Genomic DNA, 26,835 nt, shown 5'->3' on the forward strand with positions numbered 1-26,835 from the left:
AGACCTTGTTACTGCAATTGTTTTCCTGTCTGTGCCATGAAAGTACGAACTAATCTATTCCGTATGCTCAATTGTAATCAAAGGGCCGATTCAGCTCGACTCTGCCTTATTCTTATTCCCCAAGCCTCTGTAGCTATGATCTCGATCCCTCAGGTACGAATAATCGTCCTACTCTGCTATGTCTATTCACATCCAGGCAGTTTCATTCCAAATTATCCTGCTCTCGTTATTTTGTCCGCGGCCTCGGCGGTGATATATGCACAGCGCTGATTGGCCCGGGAGGAAAGTCGGCGGACCACTTTTTTTTTCTCTTCACAATATCAACGACATTTTCGACTCAACCACAAAAGAAATGGATGCGTTCAAATTATTGACTCGGTCAATAAAATTAAAGCCCGCTTCGGCGGCTTCAGACTCTCGTCTCCCGTCCACCGGGAAAGCAGTCAACCCGCAGCTCTTTCGGACCGCGGAGACCGACAAGCTCGAGTCTGCCAAGAATGGCAAAAAAAGAAAGAGAGGCGCTGCCGTTCAACAGGACGAGGAAGATATCCCTGATCTTGACTTTTTCAGCTCAAACAAGCGCCCTGCAGTAAGTGTGACGGAAACCGTTGCTTTGACCGAGGACGATGAGAAAGTGCCTGCTCAGGATGCCGCATCCGATGACGACGAATCCATGGATGAAGTGGAGCGTCGCACTATTCTGAACTCGCATAAGATCAAGGTTACCGATATGCGCGACTTAGAAAAGATTCAAGTCCAGCCTACATCTACCACAGATTCCAAGAAGAAAAAGAAGAAGTCAAAGAAAGAAGAGGCACCGACTCTCAGTAAGAAGGAGCAGAAGCGTGCAAGACGACTGTTCCCGGAGCCCCTACTTAACTTCAAGGAGCTTCGGTCCAAATACAAAATCTCTTCACGGCTCGCAGAGAACGTTGCAGACCAAGGATTTACTGTACCTACAGAGGTTCAGCTTGGAACTCTTCCGTTGCTTCTTGGACAGTCTTCCGAGCCAGATCTTCTGGTTGTTGCTCCCACCGGCAGTGGTAAGACATTGTCATTCTTGATCCCCGTGATCAACAAAATTGTTCGGCACCACCACTCAACCCCCGACGAGCATGGTATCTTATCTCTGGTTGTGGCGCCCACCAGGGAGCTTGCAAGCCAGATCGTCAACGAGGGCCGCAAGCTAGTTGCTGGAACTGGTGTGAAGATCACGCTGATGAGAAAGGGTATGCGTGTTGGAGATCATGGGGATGCCAATGTTCTGGACGAGAACAACGAAGAATCATCGGGGTCGGAAGATGAAGACGCCGAAACCAAGCCAGCCAAGGAGCGAGCTAACGTTCCGGTCACCAAGAGTGATATTCTCGTCACTACGCCTCTGATGCTGGTCAATGCTTTATCCGCGAATCGGACTACCACCATGGCAACATTACCTCTAGTGCGGAGTTTGGTCATGGACGAAGCCGATGTCCTCCTGGACCCGTTGTTCCGGGAGCAGACACTCGATATCTGGAAATCATGCTCACACCCCGACTTGCGTGTCGGCCTTTGGTCAGCCACGATGGGATCCAATATTGAGGATCTCACCAAGTCGACTATCAGGGAGCGATTGGAAGATCTCGGACAAAAGCCAAGCGAGACACATCCACTACTTCGTCTGGTTGTAGGATTGAAAGACTCTGCGATCCCCAACATCGATCACAAACTTGTCTACGCAGCAACAGAACAGGGTAAACTGATGGGACTTCGTCAACTTCTTCGCCCGGCTGCAGCCTCGCCATCAGATATCCGCCTTCGCCCTCCCTTCCTAATTTTCACACAGACCATCCCTCGTGCGGTGGCTCTGCATTCTGAACTCAAATATGATATCCCCGCCGAAGCAGGTGGGTCCTCACGTATTGCGGTTCTTCACTCCGATCTCTCAGATGGCCAACGGTCTGACATCATGCGCGACTTCCGCAAAGGCGAGATCTGGATTTTGGTTACAACGGATTTGCTAGCCCGCGGCGTCGACTTCCGCGGTATCAACGGCGTGGTCAACTACGATATCCCCAACTCAGCCGCCGTCTACGTCCACCGCGTGGGGCGAACTGGCCGTGCTGGTCGCGAGGGCGGTATCGCGGTTACCTACTACACCAAGGAAGACATTCCTTATGTAAAGAGCATTGCCAACATCATCGACGTCAGTGAGAAGCTGCGCGGCGGTGAAGAAGGCGACAAATCGATCCAGAAATGGTTACTCGATGCTCTGCCGAACTTGAGCAAGAACAGCAAGAAGGATTTGAAGAGGCATGGTGTCAAGGCACGTCAGGCCCCAAGATTGACCGATAAGGAGGAGGATGGAAAGGGCACTCGTGGTATGAGAATCAGTACCAAGAGTGGCTTTGAACGCCGTCTGGAGAATAAGAAGAGGGGCGCTATCGAGGCCAGTCGCAACAGGAAGGCCGCAGCAGCCGCTAGTGGCAATGTCAGCGACACTGGTAGCTGGGGTGGATTGGATGATTAAATGCTCGGGCTTCTTTTGTACAATACACTATTCCAAGGTTGCTACCGCGGTATTCTTATAATCACGATCATATCATAAACGCACTAAGTCATCTCATGAAGTATATGCACATAAAAGCCTTTCGTCTCAATCATGATATTTCATCCCGCTCTCCAAACCATCTACTTCTGGCTCTGACCATCCCCTTGACCTTGAGGAGCTGCAATCTGAGGTCGTGCAGGCTGAGCAGTAGGAGGTGGCGGAGGTTTTTCCTCAACCACCTTCCTAACCAGCGTGACAGGCACAAAAGGACAATCCAGCAGATCTTGCTCCTCGAGAACGCGCGCTAGCTCATCGCCATCACGATCATAATAAAGCGCCCACTCACCCTCCTCCTCCTCAACCGCAATGAACCTATTTTGCTTTCCTTCGAGCGCAATGATCCTCTCATTCTTACACCAGTCCCACGGCTCAACCAGTTGCTCCACACTCTGTGACCGATTCCCGTACCGCAACTCATGCGTTTCGACATCTGCATAGATCCAGTTGAGAAGGGGCGGATTGTCCTGGACGTAAGTTGGGAGACCCAAGCCACGTTCGCGCTTGAGATATTTCAACTCCTCCGGCTCTGGGTACTCGATATAAAAGGCCAGGGATGTGAATGCTGGAGGGTCTCGTTTGGCGGGATCTGGATCGGCGATGTAGACCTGCGAGGGTAAGGGTGTTAGTCTAGCTCTGCGATTTGGGCTCCGAGTACGATGTTGAAAGGAGTTGCGACGTCTCTAGATCCTTGATCTGGCTTTTCTTGGGTCTCCTTACCTTCTCGTCTCTCACGACGACAACCATCCCGTTCAACTCACGGTCATCGTCTGTGTCTCCATCGCATTCGGCGATAATGTTGAACTTTACCATGCGACGGGCGTCTTCTCTGCGCTGATTTGCCTTGCGCTGTTCGCTGGAAGCGAGAGCTATACCCGTCACTGTTGGAATAGAGGTGAGGGCTAGAAGTCCGATCATTGTGCAGGTGTTTATTGGAGTAGAGGCAATATTGGGTATGCGATATTCCGGTTCGAGAGGTCAAGGGCAAGGAACAGATCACAGTCGGTATGTAGGCGGTAAAATACTCGAATATATCGCGACTTAGATCTTTGAATTGAGTCTGCTATGAATCGCGTTCCGATATATTATATTTTGGAAATTTGCAGCTGACGTTCATGTGGCGTTTTGGTCAGGACTCAGGTCTGTTGTCGCATATTAGCACGATTTGCTTGATATTTAAATAATATGGCTATTAACTAACCAAACGAATGTGAATAATATCTGTGTCCTGTATAAAACATTCTTCTTGTAAAAATTTCATGAACCCTTAGAAATACAGAAGATGATAGAAAATCCCATTTCATCGAAATGGTGCCGACGTCATCGCCACGTGATGGACCTGCCCTTTTCTGTCTAATCTTCCTCAAGTTGATCTCTAAAACAAGAGGAATTTGTTTTCAAGATCCGGATTTCTACTAACCCTCTCTAGATGCATGATGCTTGTATTGCTCAATAACCAACGTCCAGGAATCCCTATTCTAATCTATCGTGTATCGTTTATTATTCGTCATTTCGTTTGGCCACCATTCCAAATATGACCTGGCAGTGTGCCATTATACCTTTTCACTCCATCCCCAAATCGACCACCAACATTTGACCGCTAGCGCACCTCCATCCGCGCTTTCCCAGTCATCGTAACCGACCTCCTCACCTTCCTCAACCACAGCCAGACCCAACTCGCCCATCCGCTGCCGAAACTCGTTCACCTGCGGCAGATATGCATCTCGTAGCGGCATCTCCACCACGACTCGCGCACCTAGTCCGCGGCTAAGCCAAGGCTTGATGGTATCCACCAACCATTTGGGATGATTGGGCGAGTACAATGGATCCGCAGCGAGAATCACATCAAACTGCTCTTCCGCAGTGGGAAGGGGTGACGGTGTGACTGACCAGTCAAGCAAACCGGTAGTTACAGTCGCCTCAGTTCTGCCGAGGAGTTCTACGTTCAACGCAGCGTTGTGGGCGAGGTTTGGGACGATCTCGGGCAAGTCGGTGAGGTGGACGGTGGCAGACTTACCTTGCAGAGCTGCAAAGGAAAGCCCGACCAAGCCTGTTCCGGCACCAAGCTCAAGTGCACGCAGAGGTCTTTGGGGGCTGAACGTTGTAGCCGAGGCCGAGGGAACAAGTGCTGGTGGCGCTCCAAGGTTGTGAAGCCGGCGTGAGAGGAGGTAGGAAGATACCCAAGTCTTCATACCCAGGTTGTCCGCCGTGATTGATGGTTCGTGGAGAGTTAGTGTGTATTCTTCGCCGGAGGAGGTGGGCACGTTGAAGGTTCGAGACATCGCCGGCATAGCTGGTGGCAAATGAGTCACGGTCAGCGAGACAACACAGCTCGATAGATATTGGCTTTCTTACCTGTTCGACCAGACCGTTCACTTAGTCGTGAAGCAGCCGTGTCCCAGATTGCCTCCCGGAGTTCATCGGTGTCTAGCCATGCCAGTGGACTGGCAATGATCGAGGTGAGATACCTAGTCACTCCTGTAGGCTGGACTGCGGGGCCTTTGACGACATCGGCCGTAGTGCCAAATTTGCGTGGCTGCAAGCTCAAAAGAGCCAAAGCTTTCACGAGATCGGTTCCCGAAGGCTTCTGGTAGAGTTGCGGGAGATCAAGCACTGCGCTTATCAGTTCCATTATCTTTTGTGGACCGAGTAGATCAAAGGAGTAGTTTGTGAACTAACCATGGAGAGGCTCATCTGTAGCACTGATCATGGCGATAGCTGTATGTTCCCCTATGTGTTACTGAACAAGAATGCGAGGCAACAGATTGGCCTCACGCTAGGGGAATCGGACGAAATGTGGCGGAGAAAAAAGAAAATATTCCCAAAGAGGAAAGGCTGGCGCTGCCGTTCCGCGGATTTATTGTAGCCTGAATTTCCAGGCACCATGATAACACCAACTGGCTATCGATGCCCTAATCGCTATGCTTGTACAAGGGCAAATCGATCAAAAGGAAGCCAGAGTGGGTATATTAAGCTAGGAGTCACTGAAAATCATGTCAATACGTGGAAACATAATGGTATCTCTACTGTCCGTATGAACGCCTTGCCGGTGCACCAGAAAAGTATCCCCCGAATCAGTTCAAGGTTGCCTTGAAGCCCTGATAAGCCTGCTCAATATCAAATGCAAGTTCACGAGCTTGATCCTCACTTAATTCCTCAGTAGCTCGCATTTGATTTAATGCGATTAACCACTGGATGATCTTGCCGCGGTCTTCAAAATCGGTATCTGTGACCTTGTTCACAGACTGGATCACCTCCGATAATAGTGGATGTAGTGCATCCTTGGATACCATGTTGAGTTTCAAAGCATCGAGGAATGTGATGAAGTTCTCGGTTGCTGCCAGGATAAGACTACCTGAGGCACCACCAGCCGCTCCCGCTGTCGCTGCGCCCATACTAGAGGTTGGTCCGCCGTGAGAAGCTTGCTCAACTGTGGCCGGAAGACCAATGCGTAATCGCTCTGTAGCCCGTGGGCATTCCAGCTACATTTTGCACCTAGCGTCAGCTATGCCTTCGAGTTTGCGGGGTAAGATCGAGAGAGACACTCACCCCCCACGTCCGCTTGAAGGTTTCCAGGTCCACGAATTCCCGCGACACTGTCTCATCTCCAAGACTGGACTTATATTGCTTCAATAGTCGTGTGCATGTCTCGGTATATTCTGCCTCGGTGACCACGTCCTTGATATATGCTTTTTCGAGTCCATCGAGGGTGACAATGATGCTGTAGATTTCAGCTAGTGATTCGTATAAATCGCGTTCAGCTGAGCTTGATGCTAGTTTGACTTCCTAATATAAGTTACATTAGTCGACATGGGCTATCAATGCGGAGACCAGGATCCATACTTCATCAAGGTTGATTGTGGCTGACCGGGCGGGATCGGGTGTGTAGCTGTAGGGCGTTGGCGCATAAGACAATGGGCGCTGGGAGTACATTTTTTTTTGGCAAATTCTTGCTATGTACAATAATGATCAATCGTTAGTTGCCAATCGTAAGTTTGAGAGTTCAATGTTGTCTGTTGTGTAGATTGTCTGGACGTTATCGCCCGATGCCAAAGGCGGTCTGAAAGGCGGACCCGCTGATTTTCTCCCCAATTTTTTTTTTGACCAGCCATTTCCCGACCAAGCTACAACTTGCAGATTCTTTTCTGCATCACTCTTTCAAAATGGTTGGAGGCAAGAAATCGACCAAGAAGTTCGTGCAGAACCGCCTCCCGGATGTTCTTGAGCGACGCAAAGCGCACGCCAAGATCAAGCAAAGACACCAATTGAATGACAAGCGCAAGGAAAAAGCCGCTGCTCGTCGCGCCGAAGCCGCAGCCGCCGAAGAGGCTAATCCCGAGGAAAAGAAGAAGGAAAATGCCTTCTCCGAAATGAACGTCGACGACTTCTTCGCTGGTGGTTTCGATATTCCCGAAGAGAAGGGAAAGAAGGCCAGCAAGAAGGATACCACCCCCAAGATTGGCAAGCGCAAGCGCTCAGAAGAGAAGGCACAGGCAGACGCTGAGGCTTCTGATGGCGAGGGTGACAATGATGATGCAGACAGTGTTGATGCTTACGACGAGCACAAGGATCAGCTGGAGTCATTGAAGGAGAAGGACCCTGAGTTCTACAAATACCTGAAGGAAAACGACTCTGAACTGCTCGATTTCGGCGAGCAAGGCGATCTTTCAGAGGTTGACGCTTTGAGCGAAAGCGAAGAACCCGAAGACGAGGAACCGGCCAAGAAGAAGAAGAGAAAGTCGAAGAAGGAAGAAGATGAGCCCGAGGACGAGACTCTCACTATTGCAATGGTCAAGAAGTGGCAGGTGTTGATGGAGGAACAAAACTCGATCCGAGCCATGCGCCAGGCTGTGCTTGCTTTCCGTGCGGCTGCCTATGTCAACGACCCCGAGGCTCCTGAGCAAAAATATACCATCTCCGACAAGAACGTTTACCACCAGGTTCTTATCACCGCCCTCAACACTGTCCCCAAGGTCCTGGCCCATCACCTTCCTGTCAAGGAGAGTGCCTCTGGCAAGATCAGAGTATCATTGGAGACCAAGAAGTTCAAGACCCTCACGCCTCTGATCAAATCGCACACTGCTTCAGTTCACCAGCTTCTGCTTAACTTGTCCGATGCATCGACACTCAAGTTGACCCTCGCTTCAATTGAGCCCATGCTCCCTTACCTTCTTCAGTTCCGCAAGGTGCTGAAGACACTCGTTAAGATTGTCGTCGGAATCTGGGCTGATGTGTCCACCGCCGACGCCACCCGTATCACCGGTTTCTTGATTCTGCGCCGCCTTATGGTCCTGGGAGATGCAGGTATCAAGGAGAGTGTGCTCAAGGCCACCTATGAAGGCGTTGTCAAGGGTAGTCGCAACACAACGGTGCACACGCTAGCAGGCGTGAACTTGATGAAGAACTCCGCAGCCGAAATCTGGGGTATTGACCAGAATGTCTCATACACAGCAGGATTCTCCTTCATTCGCCAGCTCGCTATGCACCTGCGCAAGAGCATCACCAACACTTCCAAGGAGTCTTACAAGACCATCTACAACTGGCAATATGTGCACTCGCTGGACTTCTGGTCCCGAGTGCTTTCACAGCACTGCGATGGCCTTGTCGAGGCTCAACTCGGCAAGCAGTCTGCTCTGCGTCCCCTTATCTACCCTGTCGTGCAAATCACCCTGGGCGCCATGCGCCTCATCCCAACCGCCACGTACTTCCCTCTGCGCTTCCAATTGACTCGCTCCTTGCTCCGCATCTCCCGCGCCACGGGCACCTATATCCCGCTTGCAGCTTCACTTCTCGAGGTCCTCACCTCAGCGGAGATGCGCAAGCACCCCAAATCCAGCACGCTCAAGCCCCTGGACTTCAACACAGCGATCCGCGCACCTAAATCCTACCTGCGCTCGCGCACTTACCAGGATGGCATTGGCGAGCAGGTCGCCGAGCTCCTCTCTGAGTTCTTCGTCCTGTGGTCCAAGCACATTGCATTCCCGGAACTGTCTGTGCCTGTTGTTGTCTCCCTCAAGCGCTGGCTGAAGCAGGTCTCTGCCCGCAACGGTGGAAACAAGAACGCTAAGATCAACCAGATGATCATGCTGCTGGTGCAGAAGGTTGAGGCCAATGCCCGCTGGATCGAGGAGCGCCGTCTGAATGTCTCTTATGCTCCCCGCAACCGCTCTAACGTCGAATCTTTCCTTAAGGATGTTGACTGGGAGTCTACTCCCATTGGTGCGTTTGTCAAGACACAGCGCAAGCTTCGTGAGGAGCGTGCTGCTGTCCTCGAAGAAGGTCGCATCGAGGAGGAGAAGCGGAGAGAGGAGGCGAAGAAGAACGGTGGAGAGGATGAGACTATGGGTGGTGTTGATGGCAGTGATGATGGCAGCGAGGATGAGGAGGAGGAGGAATTGGAGAGCGAGGAGGAAGATGAGATCGAGAGTGAAGATGAAGATGAGATGGAGATGGAGGACGAGTAGATCGTCTAGTTTTTTTTTTTAATTTGTATATCTCCTTGTCCACGTCCGTGTCCATCTACTTCGCACGGTTATTGCATCTGTCTACTTTGTTTCCCAGGATACACCATGAGTAGCTACTCAGTCCTACAAAAGAAATTTATCTTCAAAAACTTCATATCATCATAGGTTTCATAAATTCTCGCTCTATAAAACAGTCTAAGCAACAAAACAGTGCGAAAAAGGGGGTATATCGAAAACCAAAATCTAAACAGACCCAACAGGCCCATGATCCTGAGCCCAAGCCCTAGATCTATCTCTCCGCAAAGCAGCATCCTCCTCCTCCGCCCAAGCCAAAGACTCACTGGGTAACATAATAGCCTTATCAATAGCCACTGGCAGACCACGATGTCTACCCCGTAAAGCAACGGCAGCAAGAATCAACTTGCTAATGGTATGCCACGCGCCACAGAACGAGTAATTCTTCCCAGGGAAGCCAAGACTGACACCCACACAGCCGTACGCAGAGACAACTTCAAAGATGATATTGAACGTGGAAAAGGCCACGGGCTGGGATTCATAGTGGTCTGATTCGGCGATGGCGATAAAGAAAACGGCCAGCGCGATCCACCACAGGTCATGGCTCAGCTGGGATCGGAGCTGCTGATGCACGAAGTAGCCGCGCGAAGTCTCTGACAGGCCTGGGCGGCCGAGGTGATGCCTGACTAGGTCCATTACTACGTTGCTGCGGCTTGTGTTTGCGGGTGAGTCAGGGGATTCGTCGTGCGCGTAGATTCCCAGTGAGCGTTCTTCGTAGACGTTTGTGTTGCTGTGTGGGTTGTTAGATTGGAATTGCTTTAGCATGGGTTGCGGTTATGGGTCACTTACCGCATTGTGAGCGTTACTGGGTACGCGGAGACGTACTGGGTGGGTTATTAGTTTGGGGTTCAGTGTATGGGGGCGTGAGACTGATATGTCTTACCATCATAAGTACTAGCGGTTCTGTTAGCATGCTGGTCTTTGAATCCGGTGATGGGATATTGAGGCATTGAAAACGCTTACCATAGAGAACCAAAAGACCTTGGCGAAGATCGGCAATGGTTACAACGTAGAAACCACCAGCGCGTACCGCTTTGATCGAGGAATCTTGTTAGCGTGATTCGGGTGACGATGTTGGTGATATCAATTGACAAACCTAGGGCTTGGAATAGTCCATCCAGCACACGGTACTCGGTAGGAAGACTCTCAATGTCCTTGTTTCCAATAGAGAGCACCTCGAATGCCGCCCAGTCAATACCGTTCAGAATGATGATCGTGCCGAGTAGATACCATGTATGGCGGGCAGGGAAGAGATTCGTGTAGACCTGGCTTCATGATAAGTGTCTATATTCTGCAAGGCATCAGAGTGATGATAATGCGACATGGCTTACCCTCCGAGGATGCTCCAGGATGAAGTCAAGGGTTATGCGCCACGACTGCCACTTCGGCCGATCCGGAAGCATGACCCTCATAATCCAGATAATAAATCGCAGGAAACATGGGAAGAGGGTATTTCCAGCGAGAATCAGCAGTCCCATCGTGAGAAGTGGATAAGCCCTAGAGAGTGGTCAGCAAGATTGACTATTGGAACATGAGGGATGTAGGTCACCCACCTCAACTGCAAAGCAGTCATATTAGCGTCTAGGAGCGACATGCCACTGTTCACGAAAGCAGAAACAGCAAAGAAAGCACCTGTCCAGAAAGGTGAAAGGCCGTTTGTGCGTGTCACGGCAGGATCATTAACTTCCAGCCAGACACCGACTCCGATCATACCGAACACGAGGAACAAGATGAAATAAAGGAACACAATCACCGACAAAAACGAAACCGCCTTATACTCCACGCCACCTAATTCGTCGCGCTCAGCAGGAGTGAGATCGTGGAACTGGGAGTTGCGGGACACAAGACCCTTGGAGGCCATGTACTTTTGTGTACCGCGGAGAATTGCCTTGAAACCCGACACCGAATCCTTTACGACCAAAGGAAGATTTGGCGCTGCGTCGCGGGGATGGTTATGGAGATCGGGTCTCGCCCCGATGCCAGCCATAGGGAAGACTCGGTGGTGATGGTGACGGCAGGGCGTGCCACCGATGGTTATTTGGTCATCGTCCACCCATGGCTGTTCGTCGCGGGATGATGGCTCTCCCGATCTAACCTGGACTTGGACGGATGTCTTTGAACGCGATTTACATCCCTGTCCTTCGGTGCTCTCGCCGGGGAGGTCAGTTCCGGTGCTTTCATGAGCGGGTTCTCGCTCTCTGGCCTGAAGTTCAACTTCCGAGTGGTTACGAGTTGACCTCTCTCTTTCTCGTTCATCGGAGACACCCTTGAATTTTGCCTCGAACACCCGCTTGCGTACTAGAAGTACAGTGAGGGAGATGAGAATGGCATGGCCCAGAATGAGCAGTGTGAACAAAACCGCTTGTTGAAAGCTATTCAAAGTCGATAAATCCACCTGATCAATGGGTTAGCCTTCGGTATATAGCTAACACATGGGATGTCCATACTGTATTCAATCCAGCACCGGTCATAGCACTGACGCACATGAAAATCGAGTCCACATAGGCAACGCTGCGCCATGGCGTGGATGTTAAGTAGAAAATGATACTGGCGACGATGTTTGTCGCAATGAAATAGAAATAATGCAGCGTCAAGAAATTCAAAGGCGGGAGCACTGCCATTATGGCGTTCCCAATCTTCCTCCGCCACTTACGGACTGTATAAGAGTTAGTGATTGATACTGGCAAGCCCAGACGTACATACAGATTAGCCGTGTATGCATTTTGATTAATTTGGCGACAACATTCCCCAGCGTTGGTAAAGAAAGTGTGAAATTCTTACTGGAAGCGTCGATGTAATGATGAAATGAAGTTCAATGCTTTTTTTTTTGCAGGGTTTTTTTTAGAAACCCACACAAGTCTCGAAACAGCTCAAATAGGAGAACTTTATATAAAAAAAAGTCTACATCAATATATAACAAAAGAAAAGAAAATGGAAAAAAATGCAAAAGTTGAAAGCTAAGCCGATTCGAGTATTGTGGGCTCTAGAGATTTCTTAGGCTAAGACATATCTGAAGAACTGAAGAAATACAAGAGAAAAAAAAAGGTACTTGATCATAATATAAAAAGATCAAGGGAAAACAAAATATGAAAATACGGTGCGCTGCGGAGAATTTATAAAAGGCTGGTCACATATAAGCCAGGATACCCTATTAGGGCCATAAGAGGAGGAACTCTTGAATCCGTCGGTATACAACATTAATCCTACTCTATACATACTTGCAAATTCTATAGCTTTGAATCCCGCACCCAATGTCCACTCTTCCCACCCTGTTTCTCCAACAATCTGACAGAATCAATGACCATCCCTTTATCCACAGCCTTGAGCATATCATAAACTGTCAAAGCTGCGCCCATAGTAGCTGTCATAGCCTCCATTTCCACTCCAGTGCGACCAAAGCAGCTAACTGATGCCACAATATGCATAGCACCGTGGTCCCCGTCTTGCGCAGGTTCAACCAGTTCTACACTAACCTCGACCCCGGTAATACCAATGCCGGGATGACAAAGGGGCACAATATCGGGCGTTCGTTTTGCTGCCATGATACCCGCAATCCGGGCAACGCTGAAGACGTCACCTTTATGCGTGGTTTGTCCTTTATGGAGGATTTCCCAGGGTCTTGGGTTCGAGAAAGAAACGGTGCAGGCGGCTGTGGCGAGGCGTTTTGTTTCAGGCTTTTCGGTGATCTGGGTCATGTGCACGGTCTTGGATGGTGTGAGGTGAGGGAGATCAGCGTCTGAGGCGGTGGGTAGAGAGGGAGATGGGCGAAGAATACAGTCTTCGGTCTCTGGTTTAGAGCGCCCAGAGTGATACCGACGACTTTGGGAAGCTGCAGGGAGATCCGAAAACATATGTATCGGCATGATGGACCAAGAGGGAGACCCTGACCACAGCGTCTTCGGTTTATTATCTAGTTCATCTATCAGCCTGATGATTCAATAAACAATGTCCAACTTTATCAATTGCATGTATACATGGTATCAAGTAAGATATCGCCAATTTCGTAAGAATCCCAAACAAGAAATGTTCATCTGAAATGATCTACAAGTCATAAAGCGTTTTCAATCATGAAAAAGAAAAAGGAAATGGCTACCCACCAATCAAGATCATAGGGCGGTTCTTCATATCCTTTAGTTGTGCCATGCCGGCGTGTTTCGCCTTCTTTCGTTTCACCGCCATGCCAATGATGTCAAGAATTTCACGTTCTCGCTCATTCACCAAGCCACCTTCATCACTCAGGCGCGCCGCCTTTTGTACTGTTTCCAACAGTTGCAGGTTGTTCATTGCATCCACATCAATTGGATTCCCACCATTCTCCTTACGAATGATATCCCGCAATGAGACCTCGGAGTTACCAAATAGGCAGACTTTGAGGTTTCCGTCGCTAGTAATGCGTAAACGATTGCAAGTACCACAGAAGTTGTGGGTCATGCTCGTAATAAATCCCACGCGGCCTTCGAATCCAGGAACACGGTATGTCTTACTCGTGTCATTCTTGTGGTCGGCCACTTTTTCGAATGTGGGATACTTCTCTCGGATGACAGCCAGCATCTCCTGATACGAGAACATTTTCTGCTGATTCCATTTGTTCCCACCGAAAGGCATATACTCGATGAATCGCACTTCAATCGATTTCTCTCGGCCCAGTTCCACGAACGGGAGGATCTCTCGGTCATTCATTCCTCTCATCACAACACAATTGATCTTCAGCTTGATCCCCGCACCGACCTTATTCATTTCCAGAATGCGGTCGATGCTCTTCATCACAGCATCAAATCCCTTGCGTCTTGTCATGATTTGAAATTGGAATGGATCCAGTGTATCGAGGCTGAGATTGACTCCCGTCAGCCCAGCCTCCACCATCGAGTCCAATTTCCGATGTAATGAGATCCCATTGGTTGTCAGACACAGTTCCCGAAGCCCATTTGGTCGCAGCTTGCCGATGTCCTGCATCAACGGTACGATGTCTTTGCGGACTGTGGGTTCCCCACCCGTCAATCGGATTTTGGTCACGCCTTGTGAGACAAATAGTGAGGAGAGGTATAGAATTTCCGGGGAGGTGAGCAATTTCGCAGAGGGCGAGAGGTCTATGCCTTCCTCGGGCATGCAGTACAGACACCGAAGATTGCACCGCTCCGTAACGCTAATGCGGAGATAGTCATGTTGACGATTGAAGGTATCGGTGAGGAAGTCGGAGAAGGGTTTCGCAGACTTGAGTGACAGTTTAGAGGGTTCAGTCGGGGTATGCGGAGGCAATCCAGGGGTGTGGGTGGCGATAGGTCTTGCGCGAGTGCTGTAGGGTCGAATGCGTATACGAGTAACCCTAGGGCAAGGCAATATCCATTTGCACAAGCCAACCATGATTGAGATTCTTTTCTAAGGAGTAAGATGCATGTTGTGTGAGACACCAAATATATCCCAAGTACTTCGTGTACTCCGCGGAGGAATGAGGGGAACATCTCTTATCGGCGGCCTCCGTGGCTGAGTCATGACGGGGCAATTCCGAACCTCGTCCACTCCCGGAGTCCCCAGGCGTGAATCACGGGAATTGGTCATGGGACTTTCATACATTCAATCTATAGATAATAACTTCTGTACCCGCTTCACCAGGCTCTTTTCGAACTGCTCCACTCCATTCTTCTGCTCGCTCATCTTGCCTTGTTTAATCACATAGACCGACCGACGCCTGGGTGTTTCTTCGGTTTCTTCCTCCTCCAATCCTTCAAAATCTTCATCAAGTTTGTGTTCGGTGTCTCGCTTGCCCTCAATTACAGATCGAACAAGGAAACGATCGTGGGAGATTAGTAGCACAGCGCCATTGAAGGAGGAGAGAGCCGTGGCCAAGGCAGTGACAGTGTGGAAATCCAAATGTGTGGTGATTTCATCAAGAATGAGAAGCTGTGGTGCACTCCAGACAATTCGAGCTAATGCAAGGCGGACCTAAAATTTGACAATACTGTTAGGTTGCTTAATATTCCACGTCCATCTTTCACATGTCACATACCAGTTGTCCACCTGATAGTTTGGCAACTGGGACATCAGATGCAATACGACCTGCTAACCCCATTGAAGAAAGTAGACCTCTGATAGCGCCCTCGCTCAGGGTTCCTTCGGTCTCAATTGTCAGTAAACCTAGTGCGGTTAAACTGGGCTCGCCACGGCCACGCTCTTGTAGCTCTTCGACAGAGTGCTGGCTATAGTAGCCCATCTTCAACCGGGAGTGAGTTGACACCTTGCCCTTGGAAGGAGATACCTGTCCCGTCAGAACACGGAGCAGAGTTGTCTTCCCCGAACCATTGAGACCCATAATCCCAACACGATCCCCCAGATGAATGACCAGGTTCACGTCGTCCAGGATAACGCGATCGGTTTTCTTGTACTGGAAAACAATACCCTCAAGCGAGACCAAAGGCCCGGGGAACCGCAACTCCGTCGCGTCGGGCAAACTCATAGTCGCACCCTTTTCGTCCGTCGGAACATCGATCTCAGCTCGGTTGTGGTGATGCCATCCGACCAGATCACGGTTCAGCTTGAAACGCCCCCCGTTCGCGCTGACTTGCAGACCCATCCGATCATCAACCTTCTTCTGCCGCGACTTGGCTTGTCTCAGCTTGTTTTCATCATTGGTCTTCTTGCCAATCTTCATATTTTCCCGAATACTGGCTTCCATGTGTGCAACCTGCCGCTCTTGGGCCTCCTTCATCCGCCCTAGGTAGAGCTTTTGTTCCTCAAAATCTTGTTCGTACGCAGACAAGTTCCCTCGGAAATACGTCAGTTTCTGATCTCGGAGGATGACAATCTCCTCGCAGACGGCATTGATAAAATCCCTGTCGTGTGAGACCAAAACGATGGTTGTCTCCGAGGTCTCGCGGAGTTGTTTCAGATAGTTCTCCAGCCACACTACTCCCAGAAGATCTAGGAAGTTGGTCGGCTCGTCGAGGATCATGATGTCGGGATCTTGGACCAGAACGCTGGCTAGCATACATCGCATACGCCAGCCACCTGAGAGCGTAGAGACTTTCTTCTCAAATCCGTCTTCTTTGAAGCCGAGACCGAGGAGGACACGACGAGCTTGTTGCTCCATATCGGCAAGTTTCATCTGGTTCCACGTTAATGGAGTAGGTCAATGATTACCGTACGAAGACTTACATCTTCAAGTTGAGACTGTAAAGTCTGTAGTGTCTCTACGGCGGCTTGGGTATCCGACTGGACTGTCTCCGCATCGATGGTGTCTACGTCCTGGGCTAACCTGAAAGAAGTCAGATATGGTCGCTAGCGTGAATGAAAGCAACTGACATCTCTGATGTAGCCTCAAGTTTCCCCTCGGCAGCTTTGAGGTCTTTTCTCGCCTGTAGACCTCGAGCACCGCTTTTCAGGCTTGCGTTCTTGTGTGCCAGGAAGAGATGTTTCTCTGCTTTCTGCCGTCGGATCTTTCGAATCGCCAATACGGGTTGTATTGGATCTTCAGTCTCAAAACTCTTCGATAAGACTTGTAAGGTCAGTCAAGTACAATTCCGATTGAATAGGCATACTAACTGTCCGCCAGCCGAATAGCCTCATTCCTAGTTTCATCACCACTGAGAACGGCTTCCAAAACTGTTTTGTCTTGATTGGGCTCTTCGCCGAAAGGGTTGTCATTCTGTTCGTCTGTCTGCTGCAAAATCGCCATGCGAGTCGTATGTGGGATACCAGGGATGAGTTTCTCTGCCATTGCCCGAAGGAGCGCTGGTAACGTTAATATACTGAGCTCTGTAGATGGTACTGGTGTAGGTTTGTCTCACTTGACTTCCCGGTTCCATTGCGACCTAGCAATCCATAGTGAATGCCTGCTTTGAGTCGTAGGTGCCCGTCTGAAATGAGCTCTCTCCCTGCAGCTTTGGCCTTTGATTTCCCCTTGGTCTTTGATTTTGATGCATCTTCGGTGGAGTCAGGCGCAGAGGATGTGACCATAATATTAAGGCCGTCCACATCTATCTGTTTACAAACCAAATTTTAATGTCAGTGGTCATCTAGATCATTGTTGCGATTACCCATACCTCCTGCGAAGGGTTATCATCAAGCAGATGAAACCGTGTCTGCTTGCACGTTGCAAGAATTGTCGGGATGGATGTCATAGTCTCAGTAAAGGGATCAGGAACCTTGGTCTTTGGGTAATTTTCGCCAAGGTCCAACTGTTAGATATCTGAAGTATAGTTGCCCAAGTCAGACCAGGCGGGTTCATATGAGATGACCAGCAAGAACACGGCACCCAAGCTCTTTTGCGAAAATCAAGTTAAGCCACTATGAGCCCATTAGCCTCCCATTTCTGGATTCATCGAATGAGAAGCAAACAAACGTGAACTCGATGTCGCTTGACGATCATTCTGGGGTCGGGGTCCGAAAGAGGAATAGTGTAGTGCCTGAGGCAATTACTCACATTCCTTGGCCATTTGGCCAGGTCGTTTGTATGACTGTGCTTTGTACATTATGAGTTTAGTAAATGATAATTAATCATATAAGTCTTCAAGCACTCCTAGTCACACCATGACTCATTTTTCTTGGCTTCTGTGCGTTATTGTGTTGAATATTGAAATATATATTTTGACCGAGGGGACAATGTATCTCTACACACGCAATCTAAAAAAAAAAAAAGATGTGCCATAAGTAAGAAGAAAAAGAAAAAGAAGAGCAAGCCTTTCCATGAACAAGTCATAATATTTTTCTTTCTAGATAGAATATTCGTAATGATGTAGCATGATGATGCATTTCGTCAACAGCATTGACATACACAGTTCGAACGAGATCATGGATATTCTCTTAGTCCTTCAAACATCACCGAGAACGTCATAATGTACCTAGATCCCGAAGGACTGGCCTTGACAATGACATGGTATGTTATCGACCGCATCGAGCCCGAATGCCAGTAACATGGAAGTTCAAAAGTCCAAAGCGACACGTGGGTGTGCCCCATCCTGCTTCAGATTCCAGAGGCTCGGGGAAGACTAGATCGAGTCCATAAAGCAAGCAAGCAAAGTCCAGACCGATCGAGATTTCCAGTCGAGTACCGGAGTTGCGACAGTAGAATTATACCCGGTGTCTACGATAAGGTGCAATCTAGATCTGTACCTTAATTTAAGGTCGGCATCCCCACCAAAGGGCCACAGAGCCTCGAACACGCCCACATCAATTTCAAATTTAAAGGAGTTTGGAACAAGTCGTCAGACAGCCACAAAATGAACCCGTTGCCAGGGTTCACAGTGAAGGGTCCGGATATCAGGATATGGCGGGTCTTAATAGTAACTAGACTGGATGAAAGATTTAGTCTAGACTGACAGAAATCTGCTGTATAGCCATGGTACTATGAAATCAAGAAGCAATTCAATAATGATTATGATCAAAAACACGCATTTAAATAGACAAATAACTCATCAAATACTGCACTTTTTTTTGTGGGACACTTTGCTTATCAGGTCCAGTGGAATTCGGGGGTAGGTGATTACTCCGTATAGGGACCGAGTATTGCTACTTAGTATTTGACAAAGACCTATGGAATTGCATTACCTAAGAAACATTTAAGGCATCGCATACGTGAGTGAGACTTGGAAATCATGGTAGAGACTCATTTTCAATAGCCATATCCCGAGAATCGTATGGCAAATTTCGCTGGTAAGCGTGGATGGAGATCGAGCCGATGCCCTGGATCCACTTGTTCGAGAGGTTTGATAAAGGATCCACACAATTCTAGAATTACAAAAAGGTAGAGTAGGTTGGAAGGTATTCTTGATGTATCGGCATCATCGATGCTGGTAAATGCCGTGCCTTGAGAGTCCCTATGTCTATTTTTAAGAAAAACCTACAGCTTCAATTGAGGCGCAGAATCAGCTAAGCCTCTATGCAGTCTACGTGGGGCTAAACAGTAGAAAAACGGGCTGAAGAGTTGAGGCAAAATTTTGGGAACAATAAGGGGCACGAGTCACGATACCTAATGTTTCTACCTAGGTAAGCGTTAGGAGACAATCCGTCAAACGTTATAGAAAAGTCTCTTGGTCAAAGTATGCCTTTCCCGCCTTTTTCTGCCATCTACATAAGACCGAAAAGGAGTGAAACTCAAATATCTTAGAGATACCTAAGACCACGGAGAAGACATAAGAGGCCTATAAGACATTTAAGGCCGCAGAAGCATCGTCCACTCTTGCATATCTTGTGATTGTTTACTCCAGCGAAAAAGGTCAGAGATTTAGTCAAAATCGGATAAGCTAGCCTAATTGAGAATCACTCCCAACGGAAATTGACCGAGCCGTACGGCTTCTACGGGTACGAAGTATAGCGTACGTATGTTGTAAATATTATGGAGGATGCAGTCGCATGTACGGAGTATATTGTTAGGAATATTCTCTCAATCGAGCATGTTTTCTACATCGTAGTTCAATTGATAACACTGGTTAGCACACTGATACGGAGTATGTATGTATTGTGCTGGACTCGAAATAATTGGCTCAGCCCCGACGCTAGCGGCGGCGATAGTCACTTTTCGCCTGAACAAGGTTGGTACACATGTAGGCTATTTCCCTGAAGGATGAACTTCCAGGTCCTTGAATACAGATATTCTCACGGACCTGTTCTAACATTCAAGTGAACCTGGAATGCAATTTTAACCCAAAGCGGGTCGATAAACAAGACAGATGGCTACAGCCACCTGCGTCATGAAGGGGACAAAAAAGGTACAATGACAATACCGTACTGTAACTCCGAGCCCTAAGTTTGATTCGGCCAATGGGATCGGATGGTTCCTGAGATTAAGCCGGGACCACTTCCAAGGTTCAAGGCGAATAATTAACAGGGGTCAATTTGACTGAGAATGAACTAAAATATATCAAGAATTCGAATATATACAGTTAGCAATCGATCAATAGAGCCTAGATGAAGCAGACAGTGGAGTATGGAGTATACACCGAGTACATAATGCTATAGATCTGAACATCCTCGAAACATTCCATGAATACCGTACGGTAAATAATCTCGCTCGAATGGAGATTCAACCAATCACGGGGCTGCATTCCTGAGGCCACCGCTGACTCAGAAAGGACGCGCAATCCCCCCGTTGCTATTCCGGAACACTTTGTCCACTTCCCCTTCACTTCCAATTTCATGATCCATCTAGATCCAAATTATCCAAATCCATATTCTATTAGACCTTCGTTTTTCGGATCTATTTTACCCTTATATTTTCCTTCTTTTTTATCCTTCGTTCAAACCTCTATCAACTTATACGTATCACTGATCACACGCCATATCTCAGCCTATCCCTACACAGTCGAGGAACAGGGTTATCCAGATCACCATGGCGACTATTGCAGAACATCCGTTGCAACCGGCCAACTACGATCAAGATCTCGACTCATTCATCAATTTCGATCAACTTACCTACACATCCGATCCCTCCCGCTCAAAGGTCATGATCAGCCAACCGTCGGTCGCAAGTACCGAGTTCAGTGCCAGTGACGCCCGAAGCGCCAGCTTCGCGTCAAGTGGGCAGTCTCCTCTTGCATTCCAGGGCCCAAGCCACCAGTACGACGAACACAGACAACAGACTGGTCTTCCCCCCGGTGCCCTGTCTATGTCCTATGGCCAGGTCCCGATGGGCTTCAGCAATGGTCAAGGATTTCCCGTGAACGCTGAGGTGTATGCTGGCCATCACATGAAGCGAGAAGACGCACAATTTGATTTCAACACCGCACCGGGCCGGAACCCGTCGGAGATGGAGGTTGAACCCGAAACCATGAATCCCACCCCATACTTCTACCCAGCAAACCCTGGGAACAAAAGCCAATATGTCGACCCTAACGCGCTCGGAGGCCATGAGCTGGCTCAGGCAGGTCCGTCCACGCAGGTCGGTCGTATGTACCCCGGCATGCATCAGCAGCAGGCTGCGATGGCCAAGGCCCAGCAACAAAAGCAAAGTGAGATGGTCCGCCACCAAATACAGCAGAGTCCGGATCAAGTGCCTGGTGCTATGCCTCAGGCCCGCGGTCCCCGCAATCCTGATCCTGTGGTCGAGGAACGTATCTCTCGTCTACTCCAGCAGATGCGACAGAATGCCATGGCCAATGGCGAGGGCTCCCCCAGCCCGTCCAATGGTATGCCCCAGATGGCCAAGGCCCGGAAGGACGAGGCCGATATGGATGAGGATGAGCGACTCCTTGCTAGCGAGGAAGGCAAAAAACTCAGCAGCAAGGAGCGCCGCCAGTTACGAAACAAGGTTTCTGCTCGCGCTTTCCGATCTCGCCGCAAAGGTATGACCATTTGAACACTTTAACAAATATGTTATATCCCTTGTGCTAATGTCTCCCGCCAGAATACATTGGTCAGCTCGAAAGCGAAGTGGCTGCTAGAACCAGTGAAGCCCATGAGGTTCGCCTCCAGAACCGCGCTCTTTATGAAGAAAATGCCCGTCTCAACGACTTGGCCCGCATGCTTTTGGGATCCCCTCACTTCTCCAACTTCCTGAATGATATGGGCGACACCATGCCTGCTCAGCCCCAGCAGCAACCTCAACAGCAACCTCAGCAACAAACCCAGCAGGCTGCACCCCAACCCAATATGCAAGCTATGCCTAAGGACACAAATGCCAATCGTGGCCCAGAGTTCCAGATGCAGCAGACTCCCCAGCCAAACATGGTCATGGTTCCCAACCCGGGTATGGACCCCTCCAGCATGAGCATGAACAATGTCGGCTGGAACTCAGGTATTGACATGAACTACGGGAACACTCCCGTTTTTGCTGTCATGGAAGTTCCCGAGGGCCCGGCCCTTGATGCCGAAGTTCTCTCCGGAAAATCCTCTTCTTCCTTCAGCATCCCCGAAAGCTCCAAAAATGAGGCTCCCGTTGTCGACCGTCCGGCTAGCGACTCACCCACAGAGTCTGACATCGGTGTTGCCAACCCTAATGTCGAGATTGATGAGTCTGATCCTGCCTTTGCTCTGTTTGTTGATTCCCCTCCTGCTGCCGACATGACCTTTGAAGGTGTTTCGATTGAGAAGGCTGCTCAATTCACACTCGTCGTTGACAATTCCGATGTTAGCGACTCGGCTAAGAGAACCTTCAATGCCCTCTGCAACAGCATTGACGCTGCATTCGAGCGTGTTTCCGCTGTTACGTCCCACCTCCAGTGATTCCCCATTAGCGTCCTGCCTTTACGGCCACCTTTTCTTTGTATATGTGATCCCTCTTTTCTTCGCCATCGTTATTCTCACACACGGTGAAATCTCTTGCCACATTTTGCGAGTCATCGGGGTATTCTTCCCTTTTCTTTTTAGATGCCCTGGGGAGTTTCAAGGCGCCTATTTCTTACTATATCGTGTATCTCCCACGACGGATTTTTTTGGTGGGAAATTTGGAGCTTTATTGGCGTACTTGAAGGATCTGTGGAGTAAAAACCCAACCCTTGATATCTACAGCCATATGATTGTCTTATTTTTATTGCATAGCCTGTATTCTGGGTGTAGTTTAGCCAAATAGAATGCTTGTCAATTTATCGAAATGATCCTGTCGGAATGCGTTCTAAGTTGCATACATCCACTTACTAGTAGTGATTCTTCGTATGCAGGTGTTGTAGCCAAAACATGTAAATTTGTTATAGCTCAAGGACTTTGCAACATATGTTTCTTGAATGTACTTTTGTATTTCATAGCTTATGTATACCTAATATCTATATGATTGTATTTGGAAAACACCAAGTCTATGGCGGTCCAAATGGATTTTCTGCCGCAAAAATCATCAACATGTTCTTTCGGATCCACCGATTTTCTCCTTTACATTGCTACAGGGGACTATTACCATTCATTTCCCATTTAATCCCCTCTATTCTAGACAAGTTGGCTTCCTCTTGCGTGCGCGGTGCCTTGTCAACCGCCACTCGCGCAGTCGCCTGGAGCGCGTGCCCTCGAATTTCCGTTTCGCCATTTACCCTACGATCGTATCGCAGAAACAGTGACTCACCAAAACCTGGTGACTCAAGGACGAGGTCAAGGCGATTCAATTACCCTAAGTCGTTGGCACAATTAGCGGAAAATAGGAAAGCGCAAGAGAAACCCTTGCCACTCCGGATCAGACAGCCTACAATCAACCCAAACGCATACTTTCTTCCAGTTGGCCCGGTCTCGACCAGACGACGCTCCAACAACGACGACTACTTGATTTGTGAACCATCCAAACTCGAACTCACTTCATTGCCCCCACCTGTAGCAGGAATCTCCCCAATGAAATTCTTCTACCAAGTCATCACGACCCCAACGGCCGATACCCCCGGCACGGCCGTTTGCCTCAACTTCCCGGACAAGCGATACTTCTTTGGTCAGCTATCGGAAGGCACACAGCGCGCATGCACAGAGCGCGGCGTTAAGCTTTCTCTCCTCACCGATGTGTTTGTCACTGGACGGACGGAATGGACCAACACAGGCGGGCTGATTGGGATTGTTTTGACCCTTGCCGATACTGTGACAACCTCAATAGCGGCTGTGGAGGAGGAACACCGGAAGAAGGCTGCCCGCCGGGCGCAAAGGGAGGTTGAAGAAAACATAAAACCTAAGCCCCGTTCACAGCCGCACCAACACGGCAAGCCCATTGTGGAGCGGGAAGGCGAGACAGTCTTGCAGAGAGGTACCCTGACGATCCATGGTGCTGTGAATCTTACACATACACTAGCTACATCTCGGCGGTTTGTTTTCCGGAAGGGAATGCCGGTGTATCTGAAAGAATATGACTCGAAGACCCTCGCCAAGCAAAAGTCTATCGGCGCCGAGGATCCCTTTGAGAAGCCCTCATGGTCCGACTCAAACATCAAGGTTTGGGCCCTGCCTATCAACCCTAGTTCATCGGCTCGTTCTCCAGTTACGCAGCTGCGGTCACAGAGTCCACGAAAGCGGAGTTTGGAGGAGTTCCAGGAATCAGAGCAGACCGAAGATCATATGGATCAGCGCACCAGAGACCTGATGGTGACGCAGTCCGTTGTGCAGGATATGTTCAACTCAACATGGAAGATGGACACTCTCCATGAAACCCCGCTAGCCGAGGTCAAGATGCCGGCCGCCATATTCATTCGCAATCCTGAAACCAAGGACCTTGAGCAATACAAAGGCCCGGTGCCCGGTGGCCCGGACGCGCTTCCAGACATCAATGTTCTTGTTCGAAAGCCCTGGCCCGGCGCGACTGTCGACAGTCTCCCAACCACTTCTCCCTCAAAGGAGGCGGTCTGCTATATTGTGCGGAATCACGATATTCGCGGAAAGTTCGACCCGAAGAAGGCCCAAGAATTAAATGTCGAGAAGGGCGTTAAATACGCAGCTTTGACGAAGGGCGAGAGCGTCCAATCTCTTGATGGCAAGACTATCACCCCAGAAATGGTCTTGGGACAGACGCGAGCGGGAAAAGGCGTTGCCATAATGGAAGTGCCATCAGCCGAGTACGTCGAGGACCTGGTCAGCCGGGCCGAATGGAAGTCCCCGGCTGTGACGACCGAGTTGCAAGCCTTCATCTGGATTCTTGGACCAGGTGTGGCTGAACATCCTAAATTCCAGGAGTTCGTTGCCAGCATGTCCCACTGCAAGCACACTGTGTCGAGCACAGATCACTGCCCGAACTATCTGGCGATGACCAGCTCCGCTAGCTCCACTGTTCGACTCGCCCGACTGAAGCCTGATAGCTATGCAGTTCCTGTCCACGACAATGTGTCGCTTCCCCAACCCGGTGCTCCCAATGCTAATTCAAAATCTGCAATGGCTGCTCGCCAGAATTCTCCACTCGAGCCTCTTGAACCAGGCCTCATCATCAACATGGAGCCCAATTTCGGGTTCAACAGCGACGAAGTGATGGCCCGCTTCAACCCAGCGAAAGCATTGCATAACATCCCGCGTTCTGTCGAGCAACGGATGGAAGTCATTCGCAAACGTGTCGCTAAGCCTGCTTTCCAGAAAAAGTTGCACGTGCAACGGACAGAATGGCCTGGAGCGGATGCAGAAATCATCGCGTTGGGTACTGGTTCCTCTGTTCCATCCAAATATCGAAACGTCTCTGCCACACTGGTGAAGGTGCCTGGATATGGCTACTATTTGCTTGATTGTGGCGAGAATACTCTTGGTCAACTGAAGCGAGTTTTTGAGCCTGAAGAACTTCGTGAAGTGCTTCGGAACCTGCGCATGATCTGGATCAGCCATTTGCACGCTGATCACCACCTTGGCACGGTTTCTGTGATCAAGGCCTGGCATACAGAGAACTTCGATGGATTTGGCTCAGCTGCCAAAGGTGAAAACGATATTGTCAAGGTCCTCCTGGAGAAGCGGCTGGCTGTTGTATCTGATGATGCAATGATTTCCTGGTTGGAAGAATATTCACAGGTCGAGGACTTCGGATTTGACAAGCTGCTTACTCTTTGCGCACGGCCCGAAGTAAATGGTTCTAAAATCACCACCCAGTTCTCACACCAGCTACCTAATCGTCATCGGCATATTGTTGACTTCAACGACGAATCCTCTCCCCTCACTCCTCTTCTCAAGTCTGCCACTGGCCTTACAGATCTACTCACTTGCCGTGTCAAACACTGTAGGGGTGCGCTTGCTGTGTCCCTTGTCTTCTCAAATGGATTCAAGGTTTCCTACTCTGGCGATTGCAGGCCATCAGATAAATTTGCCGCCATTGGACAGGGCTCAACAGTGCTCATCCACGAGGCCACCTTCCAACACGACATGGTTGGATCTGCTAGGGCTAAGCGGCACTCGACCTCCGCCGAGGCAATCGAAGTCGGCCGTCGCATGCAAGCGCGTGCTGTCCTGCTCACTCATTTCAGCCAGCGCTACCAGAAGATCGCTTTCGTGGAGAAGCGAAACCCAGGGAAATCCCATTCTAGCCGGGACGCAGCGGCAAAGGAGCCCGCAGATGCCGATATTCCATTCGACGACCCTCAAGATCAATTAGTGGACTCCAACAATGCCCCACTGTCCGACGACATCAACATGTCGCCATCTAGCCTAAGGCCCGGACTTTATACCGGCCCCGTCGCCGGGGCGATGGACTACATGCGTATCAAGGTCGGAGACTTTGCCCTTGCGCAGGCATATGCGCCAGCATTGGAGAAGCTCACTGAGCTTCTGGAGCGGGCAGCGAACGAGGAAGCCGAGCGCACGAAGCAGACCCGACAGGACGAGGATAATGCCCGCAAGGCAAAGAATAATAAGAAGTGGGCTAAGCAAATGGCTACAGCTACCGCTGCGGCAGTTGCAGCAGCAGCAACCGAGGCTGGCGATGTCCAGACTCCTACTCGGTCTGTCTGGAGTGCCAGTGAAAGCGAGGAGGGGTGGGAAACGAGCGACTACGAGGAATGTTGTTCCTAATTGTATATACTACACCATGAAAAATATGCATAGTAGAAATTTTCCATTCCATCTCGGAGAATACTAGTCCGAGGCCAGCTTCGGCGAGCTTGCCGAGATGCGGAGACCATGTATCCAATAAATTCTTGGGATTCCTAGCTTTTCCTAGCTTTTCCCAGCTTTTTCTGTGTCAATTTAGGTGTCAATGAATACAAAGAAATTAATCTACACCCGATGCGCCTCAAACATCTCAGAATAGTATGGAGAAGGAGACATAGAGGATATCTACTTCATTGGACAGCATCCTGGCTTATCTGTATAGCCGGTCTACCCCAAATCCCCTCACCGCCTCCATGGGGTCCGTTT

General features: G+C 49.6%; 10 protein-coding genes across 10 annotated transcripts; 4 read left to right on the forward strand and 6 right to left on the reverse strand.

Moving 5' to 3' along the window:
• Positions 1 to 352: 352 nt before the first annotated feature.
• rok1 (RNA-dependent ATPase ROK1) lies at positions 353 to 2,509 on the forward strand (the record flags this gene model as incomplete). Its single annotated transcript, XM_056678796.1, has 1 exon — positions 353 to 2,509. One exon carries the CDS (start codon positions 353 to 355, stop codon positions 2,507 to 2,509), a length of 2,157 nt encoding a protein of 718 aa, XP_056529168.1.
• Positions 2,510 to 2,670: 161 nt separating this feature from the next.
• On the reverse strand, positions 2,671 to 3,505 carry N7500_007653 (uncharacterized protein; the record flags this gene model as incomplete). Its single annotated transcript, XM_056678797.1, has 2 exons — positions 2,671 to 3,195; positions 3,308 to 3,505. The coding sequence occupies 2 exons, from the start codon at positions 3,503 to 3,505 to the stop codon at positions 2,671 to 2,673; spliced, it is 723 nt and encodes a 240-aa protein (XP_056529169.1).
• A 635-nt stretch (positions 3,506 to 4,140) lies between these two features.
• N7500_007654 (S-adenosylmethionine-dependent methyltransferase) lies at positions 4,141 to 5,297 on the reverse strand (the record flags this gene model as incomplete). Its single annotated transcript, XM_056678798.1, has 3 exons — positions 4,141 to 4,880; positions 4,943 to 5,200; positions 5,267 to 5,297. 3 exons carry the CDS (start codon positions 5,295 to 5,297, stop codon positions 4,141 to 4,143), a joined length of 1,029 nt encoding a protein of 342 aa, XP_056529170.1.
• A 364-nt stretch (positions 5,298 to 5,661) lies between these two features.
• On the reverse strand, positions 5,662 to 6,520 carry N7500_007655 (ESCRT-I subunit protein VPS28; the record flags this gene model as incomplete). Its single annotated transcript, XM_056678799.1, has 3 exons — positions 5,662 to 6,069; positions 6,137 to 6,373; positions 6,431 to 6,520. The coding sequence occupies 3 exons, from the start codon at positions 6,518 to 6,520 to the stop codon at positions 5,662 to 5,664; spliced, it is 735 nt and encodes a 244-aa protein (XP_056529171.1).
• Positions 6,521 to 6,750: 230 nt separating this feature from the next.
• On the forward strand, positions 6,751 to 9,051 carry N7500_007656 (mRNA-binding ribosome synthesis protein NOC2; the record flags this gene model as incomplete). Its single annotated transcript, XM_056678800.1, has 1 exon — positions 6,751 to 9,051. The coding sequence occupies one exon, from the start codon at positions 6,751 to 6,753 to the stop codon at positions 9,049 to 9,051; it is 2,301 nt and encodes a 766-aa protein (XP_056529172.1).
• Positions 9,052 to 9,294: 243 nt separating this feature from the next.
• On the reverse strand, positions 9,295 to 11,848 carry N7500_007657 (uncharacterized protein; the record flags this gene model as incomplete). The annotated part of the gene is made up of 8 exons (XM_056678801.1): positions 9,295 to 9,856; positions 9,916 to 9,931; positions 10,090 to 10,158; positions 10,223 to 10,391; positions 10,458 to 10,623; positions 10,680 to 11,521; positions 11,574 to 11,782; positions 11,830 to 11,848. The coding sequence occupies 8 exons, from the start codon at positions 11,846 to 11,848 to the stop codon at positions 9,295 to 9,297; spliced, it is 2,052 nt and encodes a 683-aa protein (XP_056529173.1).
• A 505-nt stretch (positions 11,849 to 12,353) lies between these two features.
• Positions 12,354 to 14,487, reverse strand: N7500_007658 (molybdopterin cofactor biosynthetic protein; the record flags this gene model as incomplete). The annotated part of the gene is made up of 2 exons (XM_056678802.1): positions 12,354 to 13,045; positions 13,224 to 14,487. 2 exons carry the CDS (start codon positions 14,485 to 14,487, stop codon positions 12,354 to 12,356), a joined length of 1,956 nt encoding a protein of 651 aa, XP_056529174.1.
• A 210-nt stretch (positions 14,488 to 14,697) lies between these two features.
• On the reverse strand, positions 14,698 to 17,488 carry N7500_007659 (ABC-F family ATP-binding cassette domain-containing protein; the record flags this gene model as incomplete). The annotated part of the gene is made up of 8 exons (XM_056678803.1): positions 14,698 to 15,066; positions 15,131 to 16,225; positions 16,276 to 16,375; positions 16,423 to 16,615; positions 16,663 to 16,851; positions 16,908 to 17,100; positions 17,163 to 17,297; positions 17,462 to 17,488. 8 exons carry the CDS (start codon positions 17,486 to 17,488, stop codon positions 14,698 to 14,700), a joined length of 2,301 nt encoding a protein of 766 aa, XP_056529175.1.
• A 2,958-nt stretch (positions 17,489 to 20,446) lies between these two features.
• On the forward strand, positions 20,447 to 22,278 carry N7500_007660 (bZIP transcription factor; the record flags this gene model as incomplete). The annotated part of the gene is made up of 2 exons (XM_056678804.1): positions 20,447 to 21,398; positions 21,461 to 22,278. The coding sequence occupies 2 exons, from the start codon at positions 20,447 to 20,449 to the stop codon at positions 22,276 to 22,278; spliced, it is 1,770 nt and encodes a 589-aa protein (XP_056529176.1).
• A 1,086-nt stretch (positions 22,279 to 23,364) lies between these two features.
• On the forward strand, positions 23,365 to 26,490 carry N7500_007661 (ribonuclease Z; the record flags this gene model as incomplete). Its single annotated transcript, XM_056678805.1, has 1 exon — positions 23,365 to 26,490. One exon carries the CDS (start codon positions 23,365 to 23,367, stop codon positions 26,488 to 26,490), a length of 3,126 nt encoding a protein of 1,041 aa, XP_056529177.1.
• Positions 26,491 to 26,835: the final 345 nt, after the last annotated feature.

The sequence above is a fragment of the Penicillium coprophilum genome (genome assembly GCF_028826855.1).
Source record: "Penicillium coprophilum strain IBT 35676 chromosome Unknown utg000005l_segment0_segment0, whole genome shotgun sequence".
NCBI lineage: Eukaryota > Fungi > Ascomycota > Eurotiomycetes > Eurotiales > Aspergillaceae > Penicillium > Penicillium coprophilum.